This window comes from Eutrigla gurnardus, assembly GCF_963514095.1.
Source record: "Eutrigla gurnardus genome assembly, chromosome: 4".
Lineage (NCBI taxonomy): Eukaryota > Metazoa > Chordata > Actinopteri > Perciformes > Triglidae > Eutrigla > Eutrigla gurnardus.
In genome coordinates, this window is record NC_139918.1 from 29,881,791 (window position 1) to 29,908,965 (window position 27,175).

Below are 27,175 nucleotides of genomic sequence, written 5' to 3' on the forward strand. Positions count from 1 at the left end.
GGGCCCTTCTGGCCACTGCAAAGCCAACGGCTCTAATTAAAAAAAATAACTGTAGTTTTGCCATTAGGGGACCTCAGCTTTGGAAAAGATAAGGCTCGTAGTTCAATCACTCCTCAAAACACAGACTTTTACAGACTTTATGTTACGTGATGTCATCTTTGTTATGCTTTTATTGTGTTTCCTTCAATTAGCTGTTCCTCTCACTCCCACACCTCTCTGTCGCTTGTACCATCTATTGTTGTATTCATCCTATTCATTTATTCTGAATCTCACTCACAAATGTTCAACCGGTTCAGGCTACTTTCTTTCTCAAAGCATCATCTGCAAAAATCCAAAAACTAATATCTGCACACATTCAGGTGTGACTAATTCATTTGGTGGCAGCGAAGGAGAGGCAGCGATTCACCGCGTTTCTACAAATACTCTGAAAATTAGAAAATGTGCAGCAGAATACGATGGCAATAACAGCTCAGGTGTTCTGCATGAAAACGTACGATATCACCGTTAGAGTTGGGAACTAGTGAGTCACCATGACGAAACAGAATATCATGCATTTCTTTTATACTGTTACTGTACGGTCTTTTACAGGACCACTCTACAAGGTCTGCTAATTACGTAATTCAAACAGGCTGAATTAGAAGAGGAGGACAGATACTGGGACAAAAGATGGCAGCACTAAGATGACCCTTTATTCAGGGGCGAGTGGCCATGAAGCAAAAGTATTAACATGCATGTACGGCAGCAGCAAGAAAATGAAAAGAATTCAAAAGTGTCCTTTCTTTTAGTCAGGGTTGTCTGCAAAAAAAAGCAAAATTTAAGCTAAACGGTGCGTTTCTTTTGTCCTATCCATTTGCAAAAGGACAATAAACGATGGGAGTAGCATGTAAACAATTCTGCTCCAGCACACGTCTGATTTCTGAAAAGCATGCTGTCTGCTTTATATACTGACCCTCGCTAAGATCCCAACAGAGTGGAACTAATTTGATCCTGACGCCGTAAAAAGTCTGACTGACTTTTCCTGCATGCTCACTGAAAAACAGCTGGAGGCGCAAAAAACAGACAAAGAGCAGAAGAAACACATTAGCATAAACTGATCACAGACATCATGGTCTGGTAGTCGGTCATAAGACATCCCAGCTTTTCAGAAACTGCCACTATTATTAAAATAAGAAGAATAATCATTACTTATTTAGATATTGTGGAATGTTTAAAGATATGTGACAATAGTTTAATGAAGAAGAAGAAGACAACAAGGAAAGGAAGAATTGGAAGACAAGAAAAACAGGAAAAACAAGGAGAAGGAGGAAAATGAAGAAGAAGAAGAAGAAGAAGAAGAAGAAGAAGAAGAAGAAGAAGAAGAAGAAGAAGAAGACAAGGAAAAAGAAGAAGAGGATAAAGAAAAAAAGAATAGGAAAAAGAAGATGATGAGGAAAAAGAAGAAGAAAACCTGTGAAGGTTCTCAGTCATCCGGGTCGTGGTGATCCTTAAAAGATCTGTTGTAGGCAACAGGACTGGATTTAGGTTTTTGAAGACTCCTCTAATGTGCCTTTATCAGGTTCAATACCTGAACTCTCCACTAGTCAGATAGACCTGAAGAAGCCTCTTGGAGGAGAAGAGAAAGATCTTCCGTTTGTCCTATAGACAAACCATCCAAGGATTACCAGGACCGGACGACTGAGGACCTTCCCAGACATCGATCGGTGCAGCTAATTCTCTCTCTTTTTTCCTCCCCTGAAACTTGGGATTTTCATTGTTTTGTTTGGTTCTTGTTGAAAACCCCAGGCCGCGGTGCTCCGTCGTCTGCATCAGAGACTCAGCAGCGCTACAAACGGGGCCGGGCTCTCTGGCCGAGTTCTCGGGCCCAACATCTTCCTCCCGGCCCACAGGGGGAAGCTATGGATCGGTTTGTCTCGCTCAGCAGGCTTTTCAAAAACAAGCTCAGAGAGCAGCTCTGGAGGCTGCTTTACAAGTGGCCGGGTTCACATTGATTGTAGGTTTATATGATCGATGCTACCGACGCAGGTTTTAGGGAGGGTCACCACATGAACGTCGATATCCCACGAGCCAAGCTGTGTCACAAGGACCATCCCTCCAAATGAACGAATGCCCGGCATCGCTGTGCGACTCCGGCTTCCATTACAGGTCCAGCTTTTCTTTTTAAAGATCTCTGGAAAATGACCACGGAGGGAATTGTGACCTGTAAAAACAGAACGTGCTGCCACTGCAACTGCTGCACTGAAACTAAATGTAATTACTTGTCACTCCCGTTACTGGGTTTCTGGAGGTTTAAGACATGACATTAAAAGAAGATATCAGAAGGCGAAGCACAAAATGCATTTTGCTTTTTTTGGGCTTGTTTTGATCTTTTCAGACTTAATATGAAAAAAACAACAACAACATTTAAACAACGAAGAGAAGGGCTTGAAATAGCATCAAGTAGGTAGATAACATTGACTTAAAATTTGAATTTGGCAGCTACTCATGCAGTGGACAAAGAGATTCCTTTGAATCAGGCTGTAGCCTCCGTGTGCTACTTCGTGGTTTTATATGCGCAAAAGTGTCCACAAGATACTGATGAAATCTTCCACATTTTACTGTTTTATGAACAAAAATGTATAAAGGGGTTTCCTCAAGGTATAATGCTCTGAGACATCTCTCACATATGAAGGCTGAGGCTATCGTTTCATAAAAATCCACAGAGGTTTTGAAGGTCCATAGCAAACATAACATAAAGCCTGCTGGTTCCTGTCATGTCATGAAACTGACTTTTATGTCTTCCTCCGTCTGTCGCCAAGGCATTAGAGCTTCGACTCTTCCTCGTTGGCACTGCCTGGAGCTATTTGACTTCCTCCTCTATCCATATTCTTATAAAAGGTAACACTCTGTATGCTTTTGTCATCGTCTATACTTTAATTTGATGTGAATCCGAGGTATTTTATTCTGTGCACACAACATATCCCCATGAAAGGGGTTTGCTGAGGAGTTTCTCCTTCTCTGGATCAAGGCTGGAAAGAACAGAGAGTTTCCTATGCTGTGAAGACTGTAGAGATCCTTAAGGCAAACTTGTGATATTGGCATTTAAATCAAATTGGCTTGACCTGGACATGTTTTAAGGCAAAATCTTTAATTAAATCCACATTCCATATTTCCACAATAGAAAATGTGCAAGCTGGCAATCTTCCAAGAAATCAAATATTGTTTTTTTTGTAACTATATTACTCAACAGCTAAGTGCTGTTCTTAATGTCTGATTCTCTGATTCACTTATATACCTTTTCATATATTCAAATACTAAAGACATGACATCAGTACCTGCCTACTTTGACACTAAAATTACATGTATAATATTATGATGCTTGACCTTATAAGTCATTACAAAATGCTCATTATGTGCTGTGATCGTGATAAAGCATTATGAATATGTATCAGTCCCTATAACTAGAATTATACAGTGCTATATGCAGAGCATAATGCATTATATTGCCTCACAGGCATGAAATGTTACCCTGATTTTATTTTATTATAAAAAACATTCCTGAATTTTCTATAGAAACCAACAGTATTTCTGTCCAGGCTCCTATCTCATGAAGCAAAAAGACGACCAAAACAAAAAGCAGCATTTTCTGCCGTTGCCATCAGACACCATACGGCTCTAACAAACTCAACTGCTTCTCACCTTTTGGGTTGACTGGGCACAGTGGGGCTCATTTCACACTGCTGATCCACAACAAACCTGGACCTCCAGAGCCTGCATGCAGCTCACAGACACCGGATCTGCCCAAACTGTTCACCGTCCAGAGAAATAAACAATGTGGGGAGCTTCAGCAGCATTCATGAGGACAACAGAAAAGTGCCTCTTTGTTTGAACCAAGATGACTTTATTTCTTCATCAGATAACTTTTTGTCATTGGCTGTCTGTGTTTTGGTTTGAGTTTCACTTTGATGCTTGCAGAAATTAAAAAGTTGTTGTTATAGCCTCTAAGGGGAAAAAAACATATTACGAAAAGAGATTCACAAAACATAAAATCTAACCTCTAAACTTGAAAAAACAATGTATTCGTCTTTCATATGATGCTATTGACTCGGTTTGGTTTGGATACCTGCTGAATGTGCTGATTGGATTCATCCATTGAGGCCCTGTAGCAAAAGACAGCTGATTGAAATTTGGAAATTAAAAAATGATACACTGGAGCTTAAGGGTCTCTATGGGTGAGTCCATCAAGCCTCAGTGAACACCTAACGCTGTTCTCTAGATATGGCGGTTTTTATTTGTCTTCATTTGCATGGAGAGTTGGAATTTACTCCGGCTCTGCCCGTAGGGTTCTGGCTCGAGTTGAGGGTTGGTACAGGCATATACAAGGATAGTCATCTATTATAGATCAGCAGCGCTCAACTGCACAATACTGTGAACGCACAATGAGAAGCCAAAAAATAGAGTATAACCATTGACAACTCACTTCTTGCTTCTTCAATACTGTCTTTGAATTAAACACACTGACTGGAAAAATGTAATCCTAAACCCTAAAAATATAACATTATAGCCTGGCAGAAGGAGGTGCTTTTTCTGGCCCAAGACCCCAACTTTTGTGCGGTTCATTGAACCCGATTCCCCTTTAGGATCAAGCCCATAATAAGCCTGGCTTGTCTTCAAGTCTCAAAACTCATCTATTAGGCAGGAGCAGTCTTGCGGTGCATGGCGGTCAGGCAATGAGCCTTGGCAGATCTGCTTCCAGGCTGAGCCGACCTGGAGGGGAGGTGCACACCTGGGAACGTTTTAGGGCCCATTCTAAATGTCTGATAAAAGCATGGCTACGGCGGTGTAAAACACTGCTGTCTGTGTGAATGTTAACAGAAAGGCAGGATTTAATTTCAACACCATGCTAGTAGACAGTTAATAGTTGAGTGTAGATAGTGTTGTCATTCAATCATCAACAAGAAGTTAATCAACTGTGTTGTTCTTGTTTAAACACAGATGTATTTCCAAGGTGGAAATCTGAACCCCGAACTGCCTGCACAGTCTATACTTACACCCCTGCAAACAACCGCACTTTAATTACATTTTTATTATTATTTTATTGTTATTATGAGATAAACGCATCTCTTACAGTGTGAGATGCACTAAACTTAAGTGATTGTTGGCTAAAGGCACCTTCATTTGCTGCACATCACTCCCCTTCTCTCTGTCCAAACATCTGTTAAAGTAATGTAGTTGGACTTTGCAGCGATGTCTAAGCAATAACTTTGGATGTTAATACTGCTTCTAGACAAACTGAACTGAGCTGGAATGACGTCCAGTTCCGTCCTGTTTGTTGCATAAGCTCACACCACAAAGGTCCTGTAGACCTCAAGCAATTGAGACATTCACAGCTGTACCCCACAACTTTTTTTTCTCCCTCCACACGTCTCCAGACATTCTACCTGTGCCACCTGCTGCTGTCTTGAAATCCCCCAAGACATACAATAAAAAAGCCATCCATTGACAGCTGTGTGCTCGAGCTGGAAAAAAAGCCCCCCGTAAAGTGGCCGTCACAGGACTCTTTCTGTATCCACAAGGAGCCGAACAAGTGACATGGCTTTGGATTTATAGGTCGGGACCTCCAGCAGGGTGGCAAGCTGCAGCGGGGCCCAGGCAACGCAGCGGCAACACCGCTTCCATCTGTTGTCACGGTCTGCTCATATCTGCATGCTAATCCTTCTCTGCCCACACCTTCATGAAAAACACCCTCGAGGCAGCGCCGCCGCCACAGCTCTTTCAGGATGAGGAATTAACAGAGCGGGGAGCACAAAGACACGGACCTCAGGTTGATGGGATGTGAAATGCAGATGGAGCGGGGAGTGAAAATGTGAGGGTAGAGGAAAATCAAAGCGGTAAGAACCTCCGTAGCTATCTCATTTCCATGTGCGCCGTAGATGGGCTTGATGTTTGCTCATACATGCACATCATGCACAGGCGCAGTCAAGGACAGTTGTTTGTCTCAAGGTCCTCGAGGTCGGTGACATTCGGCGGGCGTTGAAAGCGCTGCTCCCTGCTTCCGTTCAGCAGATTTAGCTGCTGGCAAAAAACGTCTTCTCGAGCTGACTAATCATTTGTGTATGCAGCTATAATATGCTTTCAATGTCTGAAAATACATATCATCCATCAAAGTGCGGCTGCTATGTCTTTGGGCTGGAAAAGGGCACTGGGAGTAGGTGTGGCATATCTAAGATCTAATAAATATACATTTCCTCCGGGCAAAATGGAGAAAGCTGCAAGATCTAAGGATTCATTTCCCACTCTGCCGACATAGCAGATAAGGTTTGATACAGTGCAGGCATGCACAAATCTGCATTCTGCAGCTGAAATGTGGAACTTTATAAATGGATTGCCGAACAGAAAAACGGCCTGCTTCTGTTTTAATCATGAGGACTGCTTCGATACAAAAGTCCTACCTGACTCCACCCACAAATCTGCCACCGGAGGGACGCGTCAGACCGAGACCTCACGCACATTTGGACAATGAAGACTTTTTATAGCAGCGGGACAAAAATGTAAGACATGCGGACGTTTTGTAAATGAAGCATTTTTGCAGCCGTCGTAGTGTGACAGACATCAGCGGGATTTATCTGCTCGCTAAAACCTTTTCCTCTGGAAAAAGCCAGCAGTCAGCTGTTTCATTCGGAACGCACGGGGAAACAAAAACAAGAGAAAATGTTTCATCTCAAAGACAATGTCTCCGGCTTCAGAGGGAAAAATATTGTAACGCTATTAATAACTTTATATATTTAAATCCATATCCATCTTAATGAAACAGCATGAGAGCAAAAAAAAAAGCCAATTAAAAAGTTATTTTGACTGCACATCAAAAGAAAAGACATTAATAGATTAATAGTCGACTTTTTCCCCCAAACAGTTTCTGTTTTAGGCTGCTTTGTGAGCAGATTTACCATGACAGAGATGTGCAGGATGCGGAGCTCCTCCTTGGCAGAGTCGTTGGCCGGGTCCTCGGTGGGCTCCGGCAGGTTCAGGCTGCCGTCCTGGTGGTGGATGTGGAAGAGCAGAGTGCCATTTTCCAGCCACTGCTGCTTCCAGCGCACCAGAGGGATGTCCTCCGAGTTCCCCGAGATCTCTGCACAGAGACAACACACACAACACAGGGGACTCAATCAGAGGCCGTTTGCTGTCGAGCCACACATTTCCTCATGAAGGAGATTTACTAGAAAGGACTTTGTTGGCTGGTGTTGGTTTCATTTCAATAATTGAGATGTAACAGTTGAATGTGATACAACCAGGTTTATGATGCTAATTTCAACAAGTAATTCCAGTCTGCCAGCTGTGTTGGGGAAAGGAAGTCTCCAAATGGCCTGCAAACCAATTCTTTACCATTTCACATTTTTAGCCACTGAAATGTCTCAACAGCCTTTCCGTTAGATTAATATGTAATCTTTGCAACTCCGTCTCCTACAAAATTACGTTCCAATTCAACCAAACTGCACTCTAAATTATTTGTCAAAGGTAAGGAATGTTCTCCTACTATTACAGTTGCACTTAAAACGCATGTTTTAAAGATGAGGTGAAATGGAAAAATGCCCCTTTAACCCTATTCAATCACATGCGTGGTTTATGCAGCTATTACTATATCAAAAAATCTCTCTTCGTATTTCTATATCAAAATCTCTTCGTATTTCTCAAAATCTCTCTTCGTAATTCTCCATACGGCCACATTCTTCTATCACCAATTCCATATCTCCATAATTATATACATCATGACTTAGCAGGTTGTCTAGGAAGTAAAACAATAGTCAAAATGAAATAACCAGTCAGTACATGCCTCTGTTTTGATCAATTTAGAGGGCAGACTTGTGTATCACGACATCTCTATCATCACAATAGGATTCCATCGAAAGATGAGAAATTATCATATTGAGGTCTCGCTTAGCAACAATGATTATTTTGGAAAAATGGACATCAACGCCTGTCTCACTCGTTTGGAGTAAATCTGTAACAGGACTCTTGGGGTGCTAGGGGTGTAAAAATAAATGGAAGGCAATTGCATTTCATGGGTAGTCAGTGCCAGCCGTCGCTCCCGCCTCCACAGGAGAACTCCATCAACTCCGAAGCTCATACCCATATAAGGTCTGGGCGATTTTTTCAATTTAATTGATTCATTTGCATTTTTACTTTCCAAAGGTTTGTGAAATGGCTGAACCGCAAAATCACGATTTAAAAACAGTTCTCGACTTGCAAATTTCACACAATGACATTCACCGCGCTGCCGACAGACGGACCATAAAAATGTCCACGAACTCTTCCCTCTCGGGTCTTCCCACCCCTCCTACTTAAGCCCCGCCCCTCCCGGGCTCTTCCTTACCCGCAACCAATCGCACCAGGTGACACCACCAGATACGTGCAGTGAATCAAATTACACAAACAAGAATAAAGGCACACTCTCTATTTTTCACAGTTTACTTTACTGTTACATACATTTCAAATAATTTACTCATTTATGATTAATTTTTTATTAGTTAGCCATTTTTTCTCTTTATTAAACCAAATTACTTTTAGTTGAGCTATCTTACTGATTAATTACTGCACTTATTTAGGAACTAATTCATTTGGATCTCTGCTTTCTACACCCGGGCTATTTATTGTATTTCATTTTACACGTTTTTTCAGGGATGGCCTTCAGGAGACATTTTTTAAAATTTGATTAAAAAACAAACTTTGCACAATAATGACAGCCATATGGTGCTGTTTTTTTCTTTTTTAATTCTTGAACAACTGATTTGTTCACATAGGCCTAGACTACTTGGTAATCTATTTTTTTTATTGTGTTAATAAGAAAATATGTTTTCAAATTTTGCCTTGGTCTTTTTAGTTTGTTTAGAGAATAACAGAAAAAATGTTTAATTGAAAATTGTCCATTAGTTTGAAAAAATTGAGATTTTATTTTTAGGCCAAATCTCCCAGCCCTAACCCATATTAGGAAGTTCCCGAGATATGATGAAACTCACAAGGTTACAGATGAGTAAACAGTGATTTTATGGAAGCAGCGGCACATTGCACCCTGCGCTTCTCGCCGTTTGAAATGCTAGTGGTGCATGCCCAAAACACACACACAGTGCAGAATTGGAAGAGATTATAAATGCATGACGGGGCTTTATGTGTAATTCTCTCTCATGCAAGTGTGAATAGTAGCATAGATGCATCGGGATCATAAGTCACAAGGGGTGAGAGAGCGCTGACTGGAATATGAATCGAAACAAGAGATCACAGAAAGTGCAACTGGGACTCCTGACTAATTCCCACCTCCAACTCTACAAACAAGCTGCTGCAGCAGCAGGCTGGAAGGGAACACGTGTTCATGGTCAACGTTTGTGGTTTCACTGGTTACTATTTATTTATTTGGTTACTGCAGGTCAAATGATGCATCTGAATGGGCTGAAAGTGGGTGAATCATCTTCTAGCTTATGCAGCACCTCCTAATTATGATATGTGTAGGTCTCAATTTAAAAATGCTGTTAAAGCAAGTTACATTAATTCTCAAACCAGCATTCAGCCAAGAAATAAACACCAACACTAAATATATAACTCGTGAAAAAGGCATCGAGAGTATTCCAACCTGTATTTTTGTATAAGTATGTCTGTTTTTTTGCTTACAGAGCACCTCGTGGATCCGGAAAGTCTCTCACGTCTTGCAGTATTTCATTCTGCCACTCACACTTAGCATATCAGCCTCCGCGTGTCTGCTAGACAAGGCGCTCAGATGACACGGAACAAGGAACATTCACTTCCTCCGCAACGCTGAACTGTGTTATTTAAACAGATATCTGCTACATGCTCTGCTGCAGAAGCATTTTAGACAAATATATAATAAATCGAGTGCATGAGTCTTACTTTTTAAGAAGAACAAGTTATTTATAAATACAGAAACATTTTCCACTGCTCTGAACGCTCTGACAACGCAAAAATTCCAAATGGATCAAACTCCACCCAAAAAAAGTAAAACTTTATGTGTAAATTGAAACAAAAACAGCTTTAGGTAAAGGCAGAGAAACATTAGTCTGCTCGGTAGGTAAGTTAGCATTAGTAAAGTGCATAAGTTAATCAAAGTAGAACTTGTTTAAACATTAAGTGTTTAAAATGCAAATCCCCCCCACCCTCCCCCTAAAAAGTATACATGTACTTACAAATGTAATAACAATACAGTGTATCTGTATTATATTGTTAGTGGTTTATAGGTGGAAGCTGAGGCTCTCAGTCCCTTCCACATGTCTAAAGAGGAATAAGATAAGATCCTGTTTAATGCCTCCATGATGCTAGACAGTGGACTCCCTCATACTTCTAGTATGACCCAGTGCTGGACAAAAATATATTACCCAAATACATTGTGCCAGCTCTACTAGTATACAAGCTATCAAATTATTTAAAGTTCATTTTACATAAATATGAACAGAGCAGCATTGCAAGAACAATGCAGAACTGCAAGGGATGCTGGGCAATGAAGGGACAGAATCCATTAGCGAATAGTCCATAATTGATCAAAGTCCATACCATGGTGCTGGTTTGTTCCTGCTGCGGAGCAAAAAAAAAGTGTAAATAATAATGAAGGTTAGGCCTGATCAAAAGAGGGGGAAGCCCAGAAGTGAGTGACTCGAGCAGTAAGTTAAGGCACTGGCGTGTGCATGGGGGAGGGGAATTAGGACGGGAATAACGAGGCGTGGAGGGCCGGGAGGAAGGCGACACAAGAGCTCTCACTACGTGACACCTACTTTCCTCTGTAAGGCCTTGTGTAGTAGAGATCTACATGTAAACACGAGCTAACCCCACGCTACGCTACAACATCACACTGATGACTTCCTGTAGGGGTAAGCCAGATTTAACTGCTGATCACGGGCTTTCACACAGTGTGCAACGCGTCAGGACGTCATGGGACGCCACCTCAACTGATTCAGGGGTTTACATTATTCCCTTCGGTGCTTCATCCGGTGTCTCTGATACATAACTTAATAGAATGACAAGTGATTCAAAGACATGGCTACAAAGGAGGCAGGACACGAAAACGTCTCAACCTCTGCTGAAGAACTTTGTATCATTGTATCATCATTGTGTCACAATTACCCAGGTAAATGCAGCCTTCTAGTGTCATTATTCCTGATTAAGAGCATTTTTTTATCTCCCAGTATTCTTTTTTTAGAGTAGCTAACTGATGTTTCATATGTAAATGAAAACTCACGCCATGTGCACGTTCTGTGTAAGCACTTACCTGGCTTTAAGTATTCATGGTAAGAGCGGCCATCATTAATATTTTGTGCACAGGTTGTTTTTTTTAAACCCGTCCCGATTACAATGCCTTCCAGGGCCGCGCTCCGCTTCCCCGCCGTGTGCGACTATACAGCACCTCCTTTGTCAGACAGCCCATTACACTGATTACTGGCAAAGGAAACACTCGCCTGCTGCATAATAGCCATAACCCTTATATAGATTAGAAGCTGCTTACAAACCCAACACTTAATGTGTTTCCCGTGACATGGCAGCGGGTGTGTGTGTTTGTAATTGTGAGAGTATAACAAGATTTAGCCTGACAATAAGCGATGCCCCCATGCCACAGTGAAGAGGGAAGTCTCCTCTGTCCACGGAAAGAAAAAAAGACTTTTAAGAGTCCCGACTATTTTTTAACCTAAATGCAAATGAAGTGCCAGAGTGTGACGGGGCACTTTTAAAAAAAAAAATTGTGCTCTCTCCCCCTGGGGACTTGTTTGCCATGAGAGCGGGATTAATGAGGCGGCCGCCTCGCTGCACGGGACCGTGTGCACAACCCCCCAGAAGACAGATAGGAGGGAGGGGAGATAAAACCAGGGGCCGGGGCGATGAAGGGGTGTGGTGGGGGTTAGAAAAGAGAAAGCGGCCACCCACCAGCCTTTAAAATGGATCAAGGTAATCTGATTAGACCGCATTATTAGTGTACCTCCTCTGAATGCAGATCCACCGAACCATTTAACTTAAAGGAGTTTCACTTCCGTCCCCATTTAAATTGACACGGCATCCATCGCCGAGCGTTGTGAAAGCCCCGATCTTTAATCCGGGGCTCAAACCAACGGGCAGCGCCGCCATCGCCGCCGCAGCACAGAAGCATTTTCCATTCACTAATTGATTGACAGAGCACTCAGGCTGCCAGAATGTGATAAATTACAGAGGATTCAGGGTTGGGGTTTTGTGGCTGTCACAGCTTCGCTTACATGTGTATAGATTGTGCTCTGCGTTTAAAATGAGATGGAAAAAAAGTTGTGAAGAGAACTCTTATGTGCTTACTGCTTATCCAAGCACAGCTGATATAATTAGATAAGGGAGGGAGGGAGGGGGGGTAATAACACAAAAGATACTGGAATTATGTTACACTTACTGTGCCAAGATTAATGTTGAAATGGACGAGCGGCAGTGAAGTAGTCGGCCCGGTGTTTGGTTTTTTTAACATGATCCTGCCATATAGTGTCAGATTTGAGCACCCAGCAGGGAGGTTTTGTTCCGTTCCAGGAAATAACATCACCGTGAAGCGTCAGCGGTGGAATAAAATCATTCATCTTACTAGAGGGAAAAGATAAGGGGGTTCCTGTTAAACTGGAGCTGCAACACACTCATGCTAACAATGTCACCGGGCTCTTTTTGTGCCTGCTGTCACGACGACCATCACTTTTAAAAGTTGATAATTAACTTACATAGTGTTAACTTTCCATGCAGACAGTCTGGGTTTGCAGCTGACCCGATGGAGGTGAACAGAACAGAGGCTGGATGTCCTGACATCACCTTCGGGCTCGCCGCTCCTCCGATCGCTGCTGCAACTCAGTGCAATCTCACATCAGGCTTTTTTAATTGTCCTCTCAGACAATGTGGAGCCTTCTTACCGGGTTTAATGTCCACATCCTAACATAAAGATAGTATGTAACCACTATTGCAATCACTTTTACCCAGCTGTGATTTTAACATTAAACCATTATAATGAACCATAAATCATTAGCATTGAAAATAACTACATGATTTGAACTATTAAACAATATCCCTCTCTCTCTCTCAGCAGAATTGTCTCTGAAGTTGGTGATTCTGAATTCACCAAACTGCGGTAATAAATGACTATTTGAGCAAATGTGACATTCTTGAGCGGGGAGCGCGGCGGCCGACAGAGGAAGAGTACGGAGGGAGACGAGGGTACTTATTTCCAGATCATTATTCCAACATGGAGGTCGTCCTTCAGGCCCGTCCTCTAACTGCACCAAAGCGGGGGCTGCTTTCTGAGGGGGGGCCGTGAAGGATCCATTCCACACAGTAAACACGGCGCCTTAAACTCGACAGATTTCACATCATAAAAACCTTCACGTTTGATATCTTCAGTGGATGTATGACGATCTAAAACTGTCTGGAGAGCATCTTTATCTATGTTACACCATATGCGAGTCGAACCAAAAAAAAGGTCATGACTTCTTGGCAGAGTTTATTTTAGTTTTTTAATTTATTTCCAACTGTCTCTATGAATTTTATATCCCGTTTCTGCATGTCTGTTTGCATGGGTGGCATAGAGAGGGTAATCTTAATATCACCTTGGAAACCAAGCCCGAATGGATCATGAATGCCGTCACTCAAAAGAAAGGTAGGCCACAATATGACACATATTGTAATATCTCAGCTTTTATATTTGAGAATCTTCCGAACGGGATATGAGATTATTCACAATATGATAACGTAGCTGAATATAGTGAATATCGAGGGAAGATTGTCAAACTGAAGCTGAGGTCTTCGAGGTGACACGTACAACCGGGACACAATCTATGCTGTAAAATCATGATTTTTCTTTTGCTTATTAGGATGCTGTGTAAAAAAAATTAACTATCTCCCATTATGCTAAGCAAGGTGACATGAAAGAATCCCATAAGCATATTTCCCAAAATGTTTAACTATTCCTTTGTGTCACTTTTTTCAATATTAATACAGTAGATATTAATGAAATTGGTACGTAGCATAGAAACAGGCCACATATATACATATAGACTTTAGATGTTACTTTTTTAACATCAACTTCTCTGTTAACACACAGAGAAGATGCACGCAGTGATTTATGTGGCGCGAGGTGTTTTATCTGATGCAGTCATTGCTGAATGAGGGCGTCGTGTAGAAACCAGTTTTCCTGCGTCTGACAAACACGCAGGTCGGGGCTATCACGCACTGTGCTGTGAATTTTAATTTAGCTCCATCTGTAATCAGCACGCAGTCTGTTATGCTGCTTTGAAAAAGCTAAATAAATGAAAACAAATAAAGCTCTAAGAAATGGGGGGACTTTTAAAGAGAAAACGTGTTGAAAACTCCTGAAGTAGCCTGCTGATGTTGATTTTCATAATCAACTTCATAAAACACAAATACATGAACTCCAGAAGAGCGTCTGGTTGAGCACTCCTCTGACGCACCACATACGCATGAAAAAGGCAATTCATTTATCACACTGTACACTACGTCAAATAAATAATAATAAAAATAACTTTACAAGCCTCAGCCAAATCTCTGTCACAGTTTAAAGTCTTGATTTGTGTGTGAACACCTGTTTCTTCTTTTCTTCGTGTTCACGTCTGCGACACGTTTCATACAGTATACTGTTTATAGGCAGCTTTGTTGAAGTTGTTTAAAAGAAGTCTGAATGTAGCGCCTTTGAAAACTGCCTCTTTTTGTTTAGTTGTTTTACTTTCACAAACTCTTCTTATTTTTAATGAGTCACAGAGGGTAACACACTCAAAGGAAAAGTAGCTTTTTATAGCGCGTCCCTCTGTAAATACAGATGTTTGGAAGATGCGGAGCCACAAAACGCCATCGAGCAGGAGCTCCAAACTTATGTGTTCATTTTTTGTGTGTATGTGCTCGTGCATCCATATTTCTTAGCTCAACGTATTAAGGCGTCACTATGTGACATTTGAAAGATGGAATAACACAATCTTCCTCCTCCGAATGTAAAATTGAAGCCGTTAAGCGATGCAATGCTGTCACTCAGTTCATTACACTCAGGGATGTTCGTTGATATTAATTATCATCAACGTTTCTATTACAGAGGCAGTTTACTTGGGACTTGGGCTGATGTTTCACTAACATTACATTGAAAACCTGAAAGGTTGAGGTGAATTCTAGATTGTCAGCTATTGTGATGCAGAGGCCGAAGGGAGAAAGCCATACATCTGTAGACACGTTTTAAAATCTCCCTTCCTCCCGGTGGCAGTTGGATTCTGTACTGAGGATGTAAGTACAGATAGGTTACAAATATAAAGTCTCAGGCTTTGGTTACGTGTAAGATCCATTCATTTCTCAGACTGTCCTCCCCCGCCAAAAAATGTCTGTATACGTCATCAGTGCAAGTGGAACTAGAGGCTTCAAAAGCGTAGTCCACAAACCGATGGGTGACGTCACCATGACAACGTCCACTTCTTTTAAACAGTCAATGTCATGTCGTGTTGAGGGTCAGAGACAAAAAGAAAACGTATTATAAAAGATCCTATCATCATCTCCATGCTTCAGCAGTTTGAATAAACATAAACATATATATTTTTGCCATCTGCAATGTGTTCTCACAAAGAAGTGAAGACAAGGGGCTAAAGGCCTGATTGTTGTGGAGTCTGGCTCACTTACTGCTATTTTCACTCTCACATTTCAATTTGTAGCTTCCTGTTAGGGGATAAGTGCCAATACCAAACCAGAATGTAATTCAGTCATAGAAGGCAAATCTATAAAATGTCTGACTTTGACTTAATGGCATGCTCTTCTCTGGCCCGGCCCCACTTTGACATTTAGTTTAGTAAGACGAGTGCATCTTTACACATTGTGTTTCCTGTTTTTTTGGCACGCAGGCGCTGTTGTCTCATTAAAACTGAACACAACACAGAGAGAGACACGCAGGGTGAAAAAAAGGGGCTATAGGGTAGGCTGCTGTTTTAAATTTCACCACGCCAAAATGGTTCGGAGTTTAATGTGAAATCGACACGCTTTCAGAAGTAATGACGCTCGCAAACAGATTTGTTTTCTAAGGGAGATCAGCAGCCAAACAACGGTCTGAGAGAAATGCTGTTTTCTGAGGCGTGTTTGGAGAGGGAGAAGGGGGGGACCATATGGCCGTGGAGCTGTATTTGTACTGGGTTTTAAGAGCAGCAGAGAGAGGTGTGTGTGTGTGTGTGTGTGTGTGTGTGTGTGTGTGTGTGTGTGTGTGTGTGTGTGTGTGTGTGTGCGTGTGTGTGTGTGTGTGTGCGCGTGTGTGTGTGTGATGGACCGAAGCTATTCTGCTCACATCCTCATGCAGTGTCAGGGGAAGCTGCCCTAACTTACCTCTCCTATCTCAGTCATAGCTTGGGGTCAGAGCGAGGAGGGAAGGGAAGATAGTAAAGAGAGTTTTTCTCTTCTTTTTTTATGTGTGTGGGGGGGGGGGGTGGTGCATTCAAATGGAAGCTGGTGTAATGGGATTAGTGGACAAGTAGGAGGTGGATGGCAGAAAGTCTAGCTCCAAACTTAGTTTGGATCGTTTTTCTGTAACCAGTGTCGCATGAAGGCATGGTGGAATTAGCTTGCTAGCTATGTAGCCAGCCTTTGGCAAGTTAGATTGCTTGTTCCACCACACTTTCATGCTACACTAGTTGAAGAAAATAAGCTAAAAAGGGGGGGGCAATCAATCCATCTCAGTTTAGAGTATTAGCAAAAACTCTCCGTTCATTAAGCCTGTTCAGCAGCAGTGACCGTCGAGGAGGTCAGCAGAAGGATAATCTCAACTTTTAGCATCAGCTGTAAAAAGGGTCTATGAGAAACTATTGCTATAGCTTCTATAGCAATTTCATCAGCATGATGACGCTATGGATATTTTCCAGAAAAACAGCAAGTACACAGCACATTGTTTCAACATTTTCACCACGACACACGTAACCTGAATGGAAACGCTAGAACCTAAAAAGGTGTGAGCTGAACAAAAAGCTGTTGAAGTCATTCACAGTAACACTCCCGTATCCCTGTCGGACGTGTGTGCGCTCATTTTTAAAAGATGTTGCCAATTTTCTACATGAATGAGAGAAGGAAACAGCGCAATCAATCAAAGTCTGTCCCTTTGCTAACAAGCTACCAAACACAGGACTCCACATATTACTCAAGACAGCCGGCAAATGGTAATTTGAGAAGTTCTTCAAAATTTCATGTGGGATGATTAAGTATGGGACACGGAGCGTAGAGGACGGCGGTGCCACGTCAAGGTGAGCTGAGATCACAGCTCCTGTTAAAACACATGGAGCGCTCAGTTTGACGAGATCCAGCGACACCGACCCCCCACTGCGATTAGAAATTCCCCTCGTGGGAAAGTCACGCATCCTGCAGAGATTCTGGGAGTGGGATCGCGGAGATGAATCCCATTTAGAGTGAGACAGAGCAGATGGATTGTATGGTTGCCAAGATTGGAAGTTTCAAAAAATGATGTGGACAGGTTGCTAAGCTGTTTAAATGAAAGGCGCCGAGGCATAATGCATCGCCGTGTGTGGAGGCGAGCAAAGTCAAGCTATAGGGCTGCCGACTCTGCAGCTGCAGAGCTTCTTTTGATTCTGAAGATGCAGGTGGAAAAAAGGCCCATCAATCACTGATGTACACAGCTACAATTACTGATATTTGTTCTGAGGCTTCAACAATCCATCTGTTTTGTGATTTATTTTATTATTATTTAATTATAATACCCCAGATGTTGCATATTTTAAAACGGGGACCTGGCCAAGATGGAAGCATGTACTTTTCCCAACATCAATTAGATATAACAGCATTAAAAGTAACCAATTAAGAGTAAAACATTTTTTATTATTTTACATAAGAATCAGGCTTGGGCGGTATCTTTTGACATTTGTTTTTTGAAGATGTTTCCCTTATGACATACCAGTATGCATATATTATCCTGGATATGTCCCTAAACCAGATTGGGAGTCGTCTTCTCCGAAAAGACATGATGTTGTTGAATTGTTTTAATGCGATATTTCAATCCTGCGATCACCAATAGACTAATGGGGGATCCAAACACAATTGTGCTACATGATGTAGCCGTAAATGAGATTCCCGAAGACACAACATAACACCTCCCGATTGTGAATGGATAATATCCTCCCTTCTCCCACGAACAAAGAAGCACTGCGTCAACCTGTAGCACGAATCCAAGCTTGGCTTTCATGAAGAATGAGATTAACGGAGCCGCCGCTTGCTGGTAATGCAGTCGTCTCGGCCCCGATGTTAACTTAATTCAACATGCACGTCAGCCCCTCGCAAAGGAGGCACGCACGGTGCAACGAACCAAACAAACACCGAAGCCATTTGCCATTCCTGAGACGAATAGCAATTACAATTTCTGCTACGTCTCATTGGTTAACCCATTTGTTCTTCTGCGGAGCCACGCATATGGAAAACAGCTAAATCCCCGTGTGTAAGAGATGAAGAAATGTGTGTTGATGGTGGTAAAAGATCTTAATCCCCATTGCACTCACATCCTCGTCTGATGAGCTTCCAAATGTTACTCATACTTCATTGTGTTGTCCTGCCTTTTTCTTTTTTTCCTCCCACAGGTTCGGGAATAAAAGATGTGGTAGCCAATTGTCTGAGAGTCCTAAGTGAGCAAGTGCAGGATTTGTTTGGTATTACTCCTCCGTATAGCAAACTATTCCAGTTCAATTCCAATTTACAAAGTCCATTTGTCATCAGGCAAAACCATGAGTGCCAAATATCCTACTGGAGAAGAAGAACAGTTGGGGAAATAGCAGTTAAAGTGACCCTGCTACTCAAGTCACATTGACAACTTAAGCATGGCGCTCCATGGGGATTGCTTTGCGTTTCCAAAAGGCAATTTAGCATGCCAGCCAAGTAGCACAAGAGCCTCAGCGCTGCCTGAACAACTAGTTCATCATGTTGCAAAGTATATGCAGCATTTGTAAGAAGCTCATGCTTCAAGACACTTTCAGTTTTGCCAATAAACTACTGAATAAAAAACTATATTATGAACTAATGCAATCCAGGCTTTGTTTGACAGAATCACTTACTGTAAAGGTTTCCCTCTTCCTTAAAGTGGAAAAGGAAAAGATTCCCTCTGGTTTCCAAGTTGTGTAGCGCTGATGCTGCTATCGCAAAGACAATCGCAACTACCAACAACACAGGATAGACTGCATATTGTTGTCTAGTTGTTCCGACGTCCGCTAATTCCACTTCTCTTGATAACAGAATGCATATAAGACGTCACTTCAGGCATTGTGAAGTCGCCCACTGGTTTGTGAAGCCTTGAGTTGTGCATTTTGGACGTCGCCATCTTGGAATTTGGCAATTTGTCAGTAAAAGGAAGGTTCATGGGGAACCAGCCTAAACCAGGATAGTGCCATTATTCTACAGCAGTTACATTACACAATCAAAATGTACTTCATATTGAAAAGTTAAAGCTAAGAAGAAAAAAAGTTATTCCTAGGATGCATCGAGTACAAAAGACAACCTGCTCGTCAGTCAACATTCAAGCTCATTATCCACCAAACAAACGAACCAAGGTCTATAAATGTTTCTCTTTTTCCACGTCAGCTGAGGTAAAATGCACGAGTGGTGAGAATGTTATCAGAACCAACTTATATATATAGAGAGAACTTTATTGTTACTATGCAAATACAGCTAAATTACAACTTATATTATATGTCCTCCTAACCTGATGATTGATTGCGCTAAACCAGATGGACGAGGCCAAGAGATGCGCATGTAACCACCGAAATTCAAGTCACTGACAACAGATAGAGCAATACATCATAGAGGCTGTTTGTCTGACTTCCAGCAGGGCAGGCAGACACTCCCCAGTAATGTCTCGTCCACCTGCTGAGGTTAGAAGATCCAATACAGATTGAACACTTTGTTCAACCTCGACAGGATTCTATCTTTTTTTTTAGGCCTGAGGAATACGCTCACAGTCCATACCACAGAAGGAATATTCAAAGTACAAATATTCAAGATCAGCTGCTGGCAATACATTAGCTTCTATTGGTTAAGTTTTGTTAAATCATTGTAAGTCTATCTCTTTGAGTTACCAGTGTTGAGTGTTCTGCTGCTGGTTGCTGCTGCTGGGCGGCCATCTTAGAAGGCTGGGGCAAAAGGTTCACCACCAAAGCACAGCTTATAAATACAGGAAGTGGCCAATCAGAATGTACCAAGTGCCTGTCACATCATGGGGGGGATTGAGATTCCTTATTTTAGCAGGTTTTAGTTCATTTCTTAATAGAAACTTAGCTTGTTAGTGCGTTTGTTTCTGTTAATTGCTGTGGTCGTAATGATTGGCTGAATTTCCTGTTTATGTGTAGTTTCTTTAGTTGTGTTTCTCTTTGTTGCCCATTCATTTAAAACATGGTCGGATCAGCCATGACACACGTCACTCATCCACTACTATGTAGGGGATTAACAGGATTTGTTAGTTCAGCCTGAGCTCAGTTCTGTTGAGGTGAACTCTTTGAGGGCCCACAGCTTTTTTTATTACATATTTTGTAAATCTGTTGCTTCCTTTTTGAAAATCCAACCGCACCAGTTCAGCCAACTCAGTCCCTCACACACTAAAAGTTGATCAATTATAACACTAATATTACCTCCCATATCGCTTTTTGTACCAAAAAAATGTGTTGGATGTTCCGCCAGAAAGCATCAAGCTTTAACATAAGACTTAATATACGGTACATGTCCACGGGAGACGCTCTACCTGCAGAGAGCAGAATCTCCACGACTTGTACCGATGCATTGCTTTATCCATTCTGTGTTATCCCACTTCAGTAAAAAGCAAAAGACATGAGAAAAGCACAGCGATTTGTATAATCCATGACTCTGGAGTCAGTTGAGCCCCCCTCCCTGCAGATAGGCACGGCCATCCACTGGAAGGCTGGCTTTAGACAAAACATCAATGCTGTATGGATCGAATAACAATGTAAGCTGTTGAGTGTGGCGGGCTACACACTCAACATAAAGGCCTGCCATTCCCTAATACCAATAAAAAAAAGAAGCAATGCAGGCTTTAACACATATCGATTGCGTTACATAAAAGAAGGTGCTGGTATATTGCGTTTCCTATTTTCACTGAAAGTGCAAGTCTATCTTTCCCTAAATCTATTCATTCTGGTAATGTTGACTTTGTGCCGTGTTACTTAGCGGGGATATAGTGTGCTGCATTCACTGAGTGTGTCCAGATTAAGGCTGGCTGAAGGGGTGCTGCAGATGTTTTCAATAGCACTTCCACAAAGCTAGGAGACTTAAGAGATATCCAGACTATTAGAACCATTTACACCTCAATTACATGCAATCTGCATGTATATGTGGTTAAAGAATAAAGAATAAAGTCAACACAGTACAACAATACTAAAATACGGATGTGATTTTTGACCTAGGAGCAAGCCTAATTCATTTTGTATTACGTTGTGCAGGTAGAATTGAGTAAACAACAATACTTATTATTCATTGACAACTAATCAACAGGTTCAGCCAAGTCTTCTGTGTTATTTACGTCCATCAGTACGAGCTGGCAGTCATCAACGTGTTCACTGCCCTTGCTTCTCAGCACATTTCCTCTACCTGTATATCAGAGGAATAGCATGAAAGAAAGGGTACCTTTAATACCAAAAGTAAACAGGGCCTCCATCTCTGATATGGATCGAGCACAAAAAAGCAGAATCCTACATTTCCTTTGATCCAACTCAGGAGCATCTTCGCTGACCCTCCATGATACGTCTTTCTAGCTCCACACTCTCAGCTAGAAATGCAGGCTTTTGGTATTAATGTCCTCTCCAACATCACGCAGTTATTTCCTCAAACTTTAGAAAACTTTTTTCAGCAACAGTTGTTTTAGAGCTGAGGAAATTATTTCTCCCCTCGTTTTCCCTCATCCACAACAGGATTCTAGCTGCCAGTTTTCTGGATATATAAAGTTGTTTTCAGGCTGTGTAAACAAAAGCCGTTTGACTTTTATCCGAGAGCCATGTGTTAAATTCGGCAAATTTGCCTGTGTAATCGGGCTGGTAAATTAGCGCTAAACACCCTGACAGGTGGGAATGACAATCTGTCAGAGTGCTGCAGTCCGACCAGCCGTAACCGGCTTACACCGCTGCCGCCGCCGCCGCCGCCGCTGTTGTGGCTGCTGCTGCGAACTCCCGACATGCTTATCTGGGGCGCGCAGGAGGCACAACAATGAACTTATCACCATCCAGCTACTTGGCGGGACGTGGCAGCAACCCCGCCGCGCTGCTCTGACCGCGAGCCGGTTCCGGTTCATTGATCATACACACCAGCAGAACCTAATCTAGGGACAGTGAGCCTTTTCAAACCGCAGGCCAAAGGATGGGTAATTTTGCCAGGTAATATAAAAAGCTGCTGGTTAAAAAAAAAAGAGAGAAAAAAGTTCAATAACTTTGCAGGGACCTCCACATCCTGCATGTCAACTAGCTTCCAGTATTTTTGATTGAAGCTCAGCACTTCCCCGCAGCAGGGCTTTTCTATTCTTCTTTTCTTTGTTGGCGAAGCGCTTACAGTGCCACAAGAATACATAAAAGTTTTAGTAGGAGAGTTCCATAGAGGGTCACCAAAAAAAGTCTCTTTTATTTAAGTAAAAAAAAGTCTCTTTTTTTTGGGGGGGGGGGGGGTGTAAGAGTAATTCAAACAAAGATGACTCACAGTGAATTTGCCGGCTGTGAGGCAGCAACAAAAGATGAGGTGTCAGGCTGAGAATGAAGAAGCACAATGGCATACCCAAAAACTTTCTAAAGCATGCAATGCTTCTTTTTTTTACGTGCAGGATAACAAAACGGAGGGTTACCTTAACACCCAGACGGACGCAATACGCTCCAGCGCCGTTACTGTCACTGATATTAGATATTTCACGGCTACTGCAGGCAGCACAGAAGAAACCACTCAGGCTGTATATGAGAAACATCAGAGCCTTTTAAAAGCTGGCGTGATGTGATTTTTTCGGGCACAATGTGCTCTCTCTATCCTCGCTGAGTGTGTTTCTGCAATCAATTAAGCCACGGGAGCGGTCCCAGTTCCATGCATGGCATGAATGTTAGCGTACACAAACCCGTCATGTTTTATTTTCAAAGCTAGCCCCTTTAAATCTCAGCCTTTTGTACTTTCACACTCACTGGTTTTGCACATCCCCCCCGTCTCAAGGAAGGATGGGAGTGATCGTCAAATCAAACAGAACACGGTGACTTTGCCACCCCCCCATCTTGATGCGTTGAGCAAATTGAAGGTGATTTTCAATAACTGCGCTGATCAGAGTGATTCTCTCCGTCTGACAGGCTGTAATAAGAGAGAGGCGATCTGACATTCTCTGTGTTTCAAGTGCATCATAGCCTTTCTTTTTACCTGCTTGGATGTGATGGTGCGTGTGTGAAATGCATTCTGATAGGAGTCTTATGAAAGCAGTCCTATTTGTATTTAAAGTCAGATTGACCTTTTTTTGGAAATTGGACCCAAGTTGAAATTTTTAATTTATAACATTCCTAAACTCTGGAGTTACAGTCATTCATCATGTTTCTATGTAGCTGTGATGAACAACAGGAAGTAATTGACTATTTATTGCAAATACTTTAAAGGGACTTTTCTGATCGGATGAGATAAAAAGAAGGATAAACACATTCACATTCATTTTTCTTCACAATAAAAGTCCTTAGACTCTCTCTTCCCCCTGCAGTATTATTGTTTTGCACAAGAATAAGCAGCTTGGAAAGCTCTTCTTATTCAATCATAAACACATTTGCCCATAAATTCTTATTTTTTTCCATTATTTTGTTTCTTCAAAGCTTTTATTTTGAAGCAACGAAATGAAATGTCAGGTTTTCATCAGCAGTAACAACAACAGCAGCGACAGCATTACTGCTTACCAGGGGAACTTAAATGACGACAAATCAGCTTTCAATATGTATTTAGTAACATATGTCGGTATTGATTAAGGATGGTCCACCAGTTGATCTGTTGACACGTTTTAATTGTGCGACTGCAGTGATGTAATTAACGACACAGAGAAAAATGACCCCATTTTACAGATGAGCTCATTCTAGTCCTCGACATAGAACTCCCTGTATAGTGAGTCGTGAATGAGCGGATGATTTCAGACACAACCCAGGTCTCAGCTGGGCTCCAGACCTGGTTTTCCTCCTCTCTTCTTTGTTCCCCTCAGGAGAGGAGCTCCCATGTGTGGAGGGGGGGGAGATGATGATGGAGACCTACGTTTGATAAATTGTCCACATGCTATCCCCACCTCACTGAGATCAGAACTCAATGCGAGCCATTTACCTTTCATTTAACCATTAGAGTCTCATTAGGGTTTAAGAAGATCTTTTTCAACAGGATCATAATAGAGACGAGCTGCATAACAATCAACAAAGTAGCAGCCACGAAAAACGAGACACGATTTAACACAAGAGCAATTACGCAATCATAAAATATCAAATAAATTCATCAACGTGAGGGACCAATCAATCACGACATCTACAGCAGCAAGACGTGCCTGCCTCCAAGTCATTTAAAATTCCTTTGAATGCATCCAGAGAGACCGGCTCCGCAAGATTCGGCTAATTTTTGCAACTGATTCCAGAGCAGAGGGAGCAGCGCACTTAAACGCTTCTTTCTTCCCCCCCAATTTAGTCCTTGGCTTAAGGGGCCGATAATAGTAAGAATATGTTCATGTGAAGCATGAATGAAGCAGCTGAGGGAGCGACGCTCTGCTCCATAGTTCAAGATATAGATTAGGCTTTGGATGCACACACAACAGAAGCGTACAAACACCTGTGAGACAAAGATTTGTGATGATTAATTGCAGTATGTCATAATATAGTATATTATTAGACCGGACATTTTATTATACGATTCCTCAAGCTTACTTTTTATAAAAGCATCAGATGAAGGAGGATGTTTTATGCACGTAAAAACCCCTCCTATATAAATAAGATCACACAGATCAGCTCCGCCATGCACACAAGAACACATTATTCCGGTCTTAACCTCCAATAAGAACTTATATGTTGAGTTAAAAAAAAGGAAGAATATATGTTTGAGCCAACAGTGTGAATGAAGCCTTTGGGATTTTCCGGAAAATGGTGTTTCATGTTCCCCTGCAGGCGGCCTCACAGGGAGAAAAGTGCTTTAAGGCAGGCGGCGGAGAAAAGTGCTCACAAATCTCCCAAAATGACACCGTGGCTAAACAATCTTGGCTGGGAAACAATTTTGGCTGTATTAGAAATGGGAGGGGGGGCGAGAACTTTGTGGCTCCACCATCGTCATCATCATCATCATCATCATCATCATCATCATCATCATCATCATCATCATCATCTGTGATTTGCTACCTTTAAAGCCATCCCTACGCCTGATGTAAATTAAAAAAGCATGCAGAATTAATCGGCGGTCTTGTAATAATGCAGCGTGACTCGCATTCACCGTGGACCCACCATGTCTAAGCAAACAACGAAATCACATGCAGAGCTCCATCCCGCGACAAATTGCCAACATGCTTGTATTTGGCGTTTGCCTTCTGTTTTGCTCGACCGGCGTTGGCCCGGAAGCGGCGTGCGGGAACAAAGCCCGCGTGGCGGGACGCTGCCGAAGCAACACCTTCCACGCAGCGGCCGCCCGCTGTGTCAAAGTCACACACTCAACATGCTTAGCTGTGATTAGAAAGAAGAGCATATGACTTTGTCCGGGGACGTTAGCTCACAAAGTGAATTAGATTGAATGAATACGTCAACCTTTTGTTGCACGCGCTTAAAAGAAAAATATATAATGTAAAGCCTTTTGGATCACACAGCATCTTTTTCTTCCTGGAAAACAAAATATGCTTACATCAGCTGGTATCAAATTAAAATCCTTGTTTTGTGATATGGGAATTGTAGGATCCGATGTTTAAGGGGTTTTGTCCACACAACAACATGAATTCTGTATCTGGATATATTTTCTTGACAATGAAGGGTTTTTTTGCATTTACAACTATTAACAGGTTGGTTTTTTTTGTCAGTTCTGTCTGCCTCGTGGTTGGATCTCAATAGGTGAAGTACATGGGCCACACTGGAGGACAGACTGAAGGAAGTAATATGTTTAATAAGTTGGAAGCTCTCGTTGAATATTAAAAAAGTTCATAATATTAGTTGGGAGGAGGCGTATTAAGAATTATGAGTGTCAGTAGCTATAAAAGAAACGTCTCAAGTCTCTCACGCTTCTTTTAGCTGATGAGAAATTAAATTGGAAAAGTTATTCATTTTATTTGTTACAAAAGTATGAAGTCACTGGGGATCATCAGCAAACTACAAAGCTGTATAAAAGTCTCCTGTTTATTAACTCTAATGTATTCCACGATTTATCCTCGTTTGATTTTATGGTAATACTGTCTGGGCAAATAGATATACGCCTCCAATCTTAAGAACTTTATTTGCTGCAATAACAATCTGTAAGATTGGCAACTTTTTCAAACTGTTAACGAGGCCACTGCACCACCGTTTCAGGATCAGACATCAATATTCATTGGATATGTGTGTTCATAAAGAAATATATATGTTGTTGCCTTGTCCCTCTATGATCATCATTTAGCAACTCCTTCAAACTGAATTCCCAAATTCATTCATGTAATACCAGACTTACCAGGTTTATCAACTTCCTTTCTACAAAATAAAACATGGCCGGTACTCCCTCAGCAACGGTGTGTGTTACCACATTTAATTCATGCTGGTGTTTTTCATGTATTTATTTCTTTTAGTGTACTGATTTGTTAGTTGTGCTCATTTCATGTGCTTTTCATTTATCTAACTTTTGATAGCATTCTTGCTGGTTTTGCTAACGCTAACAAACCTCCTCAACATTTACATTTACATTTAGGTCATTTATTTAACATAAATATGCAAACGTCATTCTGCACTTTGTATTCTGGGATGTATATGTTTAGTTAATATGCAGCGGATAGAAGTCTGCAGTCTGTAAGCAGAGTGAGATTTCACTCTTCGACGTTGTTTGACAAATTTGGTTTTATTATGCAAACGCTCGTCCCGTTACTGTGTACAGGTAGACAGATTTACTTGCAAACAATGATTACCTTAATCCATCCACAAAACAAGCTGCTGATGAATTATGCAAATACTACATCTGTTTCCACACAAATGAATCTCTGTGGAAAATGGCACTG

At 41.7% G+C, this 27,175-nt stretch overlaps 1 protein-coding gene across 2 annotated transcripts in view; it reads right to left on the minus strand.

The window, feature by feature from the left end:
- astn1 (astrotactin 1) overlaps window positions 1-27,175 on the minus strand; it is a 299,205-nt gene that overhangs the window by 235,361 nt on the left and 36,669 nt on the right. For both annotated transcript variants that reach the window (XM_084008564.1, XM_084008565.1), the window contains exon 2: window positions 6,924-7,105. In XM_084008564.1, the coding sequence (XP_083864690.1) occupies window positions 6,924-7,105 (182 nt within the window). The remainder of the gene's footprint in view (window positions 1-6,923; window positions 7,106-27,175) is intronic.